The 7451-nt window shown below is 36.5% G+C and overlaps 1 protein-coding gene across 1 annotated transcript in view; it reads left to right on the top strand.

The window, feature by feature from the left end:
• The window catches only part of TMEM131 (transmembrane protein 131), a 291771-nt gene that overhangs the window by 130999 nt on the left and 153321 nt on the right, over positions 1 to 7451 (top strand). The window contains exon 4 of the mRNA XM_006876610.1: positions 5442 to 5510. Coding sequence (XP_006876672.1) covers positions 5442 to 5510 — 69 coding nt within the window. The remainder of the gene's footprint in view (positions 1 to 5441; positions 5511 to 7451) is intronic.

Consider the following 7451-nt stretch of genomic DNA (forward strand, 5'->3'; position numbering starts at 1 on the left):
CAACTTAGACAGCTACCAAAATGGGGTGTGGGGCAATAAAGTCACGAAATGACTGGCTTACAAGCTTTCAAGAGGGAGCTTAGTTTCAGATGGTGCGGGGGGAAGGTAGAATCTCCACTGAGTGGTTTCCAACCTGTCTGGATGGGGCGGGTGAAAGGAGATGGAGATAAGACTCTTGTGGATCATTAGTGAATAATTGCTATCAGGACTGATTGTGAATGTTGCAAATGTAAAGGTAGATGTTTTATAACAAAAGAAAGGGAGTGGTTGATCTTGCAGTCCAGGAGCAAAGGACCCTGGGACCATCAAGGGAGAAGAGCAGAGTGCGGGACCCTATCCACCAGAGAGGCAGTGACACCAGAGATGGAGGCAAAGATGATGATGTGGAGAGACAGAGCAGCTAGGGACTCTACACTCAAGGAAGGAGAAGGACTGTGTGCTGACGGCTGGAGGGCAGGCTTGTGGGGTGTACCCTTTGGTTGTTTTTGAATGGTCATATATTCCTGAGTGCTTCACTGTACATCCAAAAAAAAAAAAAAAAAGAGGGCTTGGAAGCAAATACTGTTGAATGATGATGTATGGATGGGATTAAAATCATTGCAATGAAACGAAATACAATAGGATGAATGTAAAGCTGATAGTTTCCCATGTAAACTATCACTCAATTCACAATAAAAACTTATGTATATATATTTAAAGAAGATGGAAGTAATACAGAGAGTCAGTGTCCTAAAAAGCAATGATCAGTGTTCAACCCTTTCAAGAGGTAGCATATGATAAAAATCCAGTAATACTGAAGGAAGCAGTCCAAGGTGCACTACACGTATTGGCAAAGAACAAAAATCCAGGAATAGATGGAATACAAATTGAAATCTTCCAAGAAACTAACACAGCACTAGAGAGCACTTACTCACCTATGACAAGAAATTTGGATAATATTTGTGCCCATTCAAAAAAAAAAGTGATTCAGCTGAATGCAGAAATCATCAGAGTATCATTAATATCACATGCAAGTAAAATTTTGCTAAAGATGATTTAAAAATGACTGCAATAATACATTGATAGAGAGATTCAAGAAATTCAAGACAGATTCAGGCAAGGATGTAGAATAAAGGATGTCATTACTGATTTCAGATGGATCTTGGATAAAAGCAGAGAATAACTGAAAAATGTTGTCTGCACTTTATTGACTTTGCAGTGGCCTTTGTGTGAATCATGACAAGCTATTGATAACATTGTGAAGAATGGGTATTCCAGAACAATTAATTGTTCTCATGAGGAACCTGTACATAGACTAAGAGGCAGTCATTCAAACAGTCCAAGGATACACTGAATGGTTTAAAATCATGAAAGGTGTGCATCAGGGTTGGATTCTTTCATCATTTTTATTTAGTCTGTACACTGAGTACATAATCCAAGAAGCTGAATTCTATGAAGAAGAATGTGGCTTCAGGATTGGAAGAAGACTCATTAACAACCTGGGGTATGCATATGATATACAACCTTGCTTGCTGAAAGCAAAGAGGACTTAAAATAATGATGACATCAAGGACCACAGCCTTCAGTTTACTTTGCACATCGGTGTAAATAAAAAATCCTCACAGCTGAACTAATAAATAACCTCATAATAAATGGTGAAAAGTTTTAAGTTGTCCAAGTCTTCAGTTTGCTTGGATCTGCAATCAGCACTCATGGAAGCAGCAGTCAAGAAATCAAATGACGCATTGCACTAGGCATATCTGCTGCATAAAACCTTTAAAGTGCTCAAGAGCAAAGATATCAGTTTGAGGGCTAAGATGTGCCTAAACCAAGCCTTATTTTTCATAGCCTCATATGCATGTGAAAATTGGATAATGAATAAGGAAAACCATATAATTGATGCATTTAAGTTGTGGCGTTGGAGAAGAATATTAAAAGTACAATGGACTGCCAGAAGAACAAACAAATCTGTATTGGAAGAAGTACGGCCAGAATGCTCCTTAGAAGCCAGGATAGCATAACTTCATCTCTCATACATCAAACATAGTATCAGGAGGGACCAGTCTCTGGAGAAGAACAACATGCTTGGTAAAGTGGAGTGTCACCAAAGAAGATGAAGACTCCCAACAGTGACAGCAGCAGTGGACTCAATTGTAACAATTGTGAGGATTGGGCAGGACCAGGCAGTGTTTAGTTCTGTTGTGCATGGATTGCTATGATTGGGACCTAACTAGATCACCCATGGTAGACAGGTTTCAGTGGGGCTCCCAGACTTAAGACAGACTTAGAACAAAGATCTGGCAATATGCTTACTGAAATTAGCCAATGAAAACCCTATGGATCACTGATTATTAACTGAGACTACTGCTCCCTTACTTACGTCATAAGGAAGGACAATCCATAGAGGACATATGATGTAGTAGGAGGCCAGCAAAAGAAAGTGCATCCTCAGTGCAGTGACTTGACACAGTGGCACAACATGGGCTCAACATGCCATTGATGATGTAGATTGTTCAGAGTTTGGCAAAGTTTCATTCTGTTGTACATGCTTGTCATCTTGTATCAGAGCTAATTTAGCAGCAACCAATAACAGCAAGTTTGTATCTTGCTGCCTAATGACATCTCCATCTACATACGACATCTCTCAGATTTAAAGTGCGCAACATAATATATTTGTATATCTACCCATCTACATTTTTTCCCACTCACAAGCCCCGTGTCCCAACTCCTGCCATATCATAGCCTTGTGTCTATCTAGTTTCTCAGTCCACAGTCATGAAATTGTCACCGTTGATATCATTCTTTTTTCTCTCACACTCTATAATCAGTCCATCAGCATAACCTCTTGTCTCTCCTCCAATCTCCCTTGATATGACCCTAGATCAAAGCTTCTACCTTCAGTTTTGACCACTGCTATACTTCTCTTCTCTTCTTTGGCTCCTCCAATCTGTTGTCCCCATACCAGTTGTCCCCATACCAGTTGTCCCCATACCAGCCTGAATTAACCTTTCAAAATGGGTCTTCCTTGATCAGAATTCTCTAGAGACTTTTTGTTTCATTTAGAGTAAAATACAAACTCCTGTAAGGAAATCCCGTCATATCCTGCTTCTGCTGTGTTTTGGATTTGTCTTTGTATCACTCATTGTCACCTGATAGATTCCACATTTCTCTCCCCTCCTGGGATGTTACTGCCATGAGAGTAGGCGCTTTCCTTTCCAACCCTCTAATAGCTACAGTCACTGGCACATAGGACACATTCAGTACATGTGTGTGAGTGAATAACATGTACACATTTTTGCCCTGTCTGGCCACTTCAGACATTCTATTTTCACCTTGTGAATAGACTCTCAGTTCTATGAAAGGAAAAAAAAACAACAATTATATTTTAATTCCCTTAGTATCTCTAGCATCTAACATAATTCATGTTTCTATATATGATCAATAACTACAAGCTTTTAGTTTATGTAGTATATTTTCTTTTTCTTTGGTTAAATTAAAATTTGTTGAACATTTGGGTTTTGCATTATTTCAGTTGAAGAGCTGAAAAGCATCTTTGTTTTAAAGAAGTCAAATAGTGTCCTTGTTGTATCATGATTAAGATTCTCTGCCCCTTGCTACATGTGGCACCTTTATTGTGCAGAATTGTTCCTTCTTTGATCCAGTATCTCTAGTTTTGTGTTTACTAAAGTACACCTTGATGTTTGGTGTTTTCTATGTGTGTGTTTGTGTTTGTCATGTATTTTCATCTCAATTAATATACTAATCTGACTATTAAATTATAAATTAAAGCTACATTTTCTATATATTCTGAATGTCCTTGTCTGTTTCTAATGTCTCCTGGGTGAAATTACTGTATCATGCCAAAGCTTGGGTTCTTATGAACTGGGGTGAAGATAGAAAGAAAATAATCTTATGAAGTGGGTTTTGCTCTAACATTATTTCTTAAAATAAAAATATCAAAATCTACTGTTTTGAAACTTTAATTGGCTGACTGAATTTCTGACCTTCTCAGAAACAGGTAACTTTAGGTTTGCAGACTTCCCCTCCCCCAGATCCAGTCAATTATACTATACCTTAGATTGTGGTGTGTTGTCTAGGAAGTTTGCTTTTTGGAAATTTGTTTCCATGACAGATTCTAATAACAAATGGGATCGTTAGAAATCATACTCAAATATTTATGCTCAGACAGCATGGACCAGTGTGTTCCAAACTCTTTAAGATTAAATAGATATTTTAGTTCTTGGAAATCTCTATCCCCAAATTCATTTTTGTTTATTATTTTGTCAACCTGTTGACATTATGATCACAGTTTTGTCTCTTTGTCATCTGCCAATTATGTGTAGCTTTATTAATGATTTATACATCAGAAAATACATACATGAAAAAATCTAAGCGAACTTACTTAAAATCTATTGTTATCAGTTATATCAACTAAATAAATTTCAACATTTAGTCCTCCTGAGCATTTGCTGTTTTCACATATTTATGAATAGGAGGACACTTGCTAGCTGAAAGTGAAGAGGACTTGAAATATTTATTAATCAAGATCAAAAAGTACAGCCTTTGGTATGGATTGCATCTCAATGTAAAGAAAACAAAAATCCTCACCCCTGGACCAGTAAACAACATTCTTATCAATGGAGAAAAGATTGAAGCTGTCAAAGACTTCATTCTGCTTGGATCAACTATCAACACTCACGGAAGCAGCAGTCGAGATCAAACGACGTACTGCATTAGGCAGATCTGCTGCACAAGACCTATTTAAAGTGTTGAAAAGCAAAGATATCAACTTGAGGACACTTGATCCAAGCCATGGTATTTTTAATAACCTCATATGCATGTGAAAGTTGGACAGTAAATAAGGACAACCGTAGAATTAATGCTTTTGCGTTATGGTGTTGGAGGAGAATATTGAAAGTGCCATGGGCTGCCCATAGAATCAACAGATCTGTTGTGGAAAAAGTGCAGCCAGAGTGCTCCTTGGAGGCCAAGATGGCCAAACTTGGTCTCTCATACTTTGGACAAATTGTCAGGAGGGACCAGTCACTGGAGAAGGACATTATGTTTGGTAAGGTGGAGGGTCAGAGAAAAAGATGAATACCCCCAACAAGATGGATTGGCCAAGTGGCACCATCAATAGGCTCAAGCGTGGCAACAATAGTGAGATTGGCCCAGGATCAGGCAGTGTTTTGTTCTGCTGTGCACAAGGTCGCTATGAGTCAGTGCCAACTTGATGGCACCTAACAACAACAACAACAACAATGAATAGAAAAAAAAAATTCTCTAACATGCAACGTGTATTGATTTCTACTACTAAAAAAATATTCTACATTCCTAGTAGAGCATTAAACCTAACTTTTCTTAAGAATACTTTTCATAACAAAAGTTAAGTATCTAACGAGGTTTAGGGAAAACAATATTTTGAAGAAATGTTTCTTACTCTATTTTCTTTTTACTTGCAGTATATCTCTATACCGGGGTAATTGCAGGCCTATACGATTTGAGCCACCAATGCTAGATTTCCATGAACAGTAAGTTTCCAGTTTTTTAACTTATATTTTCCTATAAAACTGTTAAATACATTTTTTGCATGCATTTAACTTCCATCTTAATGTGTCTTCTGTCTATATAACATGCTACATCCAACAGGGACAACTGCTTACATTGAATGCAGTTCAAAAATGGGAAATAAGTATCTATTATGAATATAACATATATTAATTAGCTTTCAGTTTTGGAGAAATACCCACATATTACAGTCTCTGGTTTGGAGTAGTTTATCTTAAGCAGCATAAAACTTGTAAATTAGTTACCTTATCTGATTAGTACTTTAATTTCATCTTTATTATTTAAAGAATTTCTATGGGTATAGATGGATATATATAAACATTTTAAAATAGTTTAATCCCCTATAGTGGTTGTACTTGTTTCATTGCAGTTTTATCAGATTCTGGTTGTACCAATATTTTTTTAATCTAGTCTGATTCTACAGATGGAAATCGCAGTTTTCTTATGTGCTATTTAATGTGGCTCTGTGGGTTAATGTGCCAGACTGCAAAGCCTTTGAACTGCAAGGTTCAAGCTCACCAGCTGCTCCTTGGAAATCCTATACAGGGTCGCTGAGGGTCGGAATCGACTAGACGGCACTTGACAACAACAACATTTAAGTTATAGTTAAACTTTTTTTTTTAATTTAAAAAAGCACATTAAGTTTGAATGATTTATTTATAATCCATTAACCATTTTTTACTATAATAAACATATTAACTTTATTTATAATCACAAACCTTGAATAATCAAATACATTAAAAATACTTTTACAGAACCATAGCAGGGTTGTTAGCAAAAAAGTAAGAGAAATTTAAAGCAACTGTGTCTTGTCAAGAGTGTATGTTCTTACAAAAATCATTTGGGAATGGGAATGAAGAGAAAACTTTGCATGGTTCTGTGTGCATCATCATTTGGAATTATCATTTAGGAATAGTGATTATTTAAGTAAAATTGACTTGTGTAGTTTTAGATTTTAAATACTATAATATTCAGATGTGAAATTAATCACTATAACAGGGTTGCTATGATTGGAACTGATTCAATGGCACTTAACAATGACAACAACAACACGCTGATATTTCAAGGAACATAGAGTTCTTATTCCTATCACATTAATAATATCACCAACAGTTTCTTTCAAATGCAAGATGTTTAATGAAACATGGCATATATTTTTATGCTTAGCTAAATAGTGTTTCTCTCTTTCTAGTAAAATTCTCTTTGAGGATTTTCTCTCATTCCAGGGTAGATCAGAACAAAGTGTTAAACTATGGCCTTAGGCCATGTTTATGGCAGTTTATCAGGAGTAGGAACATAGACAGGTGCACAATACCAAAAAGCCTAAAACAGTAAAAGCTTAGGAGTTAGCAGTCAAGGAAGATTCTTTCAAATGGCCTATCTAATGGTTTCTTACTTTGTAATTTGCTTTGTGAGGGAGCTTTGTAAATTTCATGAATCCTTTGAGATAAAGAAATTTTCAGGTTTAGAAAAGTAAGGCTGGGAATGCCTGTTATTTCTTATAGTCCTTTGAATAATGCCCGATTTCCAGACTAGGGAAAATTGGAGTAAAGTCAAGCAAGGTTCTGGTGGTTTTAACCTTTCTGAGGCTATCAATTTTTTTAAGAATGGATGAAAACTATGGAACCTTCTTTCGCCTACACCAAGTACATACATACACACAATTGCACATATGAACTACATTTTGCATACAAGTTTAGAGGTTTTATAGTCATTCCCCTCAAAATCCATATCTAGGTCCTTAGGAAGAGGGGGAGAATTCTTGTTCTCAGCCACAGGTTGTTAAACCACCACTTCAGACCTCCTTTGGGTTTTGCTTATGTTAGGAATACGTGCTCACTATAGCAAATTTAGAAAATGCTTATCAGGAGGAAGAAGACAGTAAGAAATTACCTATATGCCAA

This window comes from Chrysochloris asiatica, unplaced genomic scaffold, assembly GCF_000296735.1.
Source record: "Chrysochloris asiatica unplaced genomic scaffold, ChrAsi1.0 scaffold00395, whole genome shotgun sequence".
Lineage (NCBI taxonomy): Eukaryota > Metazoa > Chordata > Mammalia > Afrosoricida > Chrysochloridae > Chrysochloris > Chrysochloris asiatica.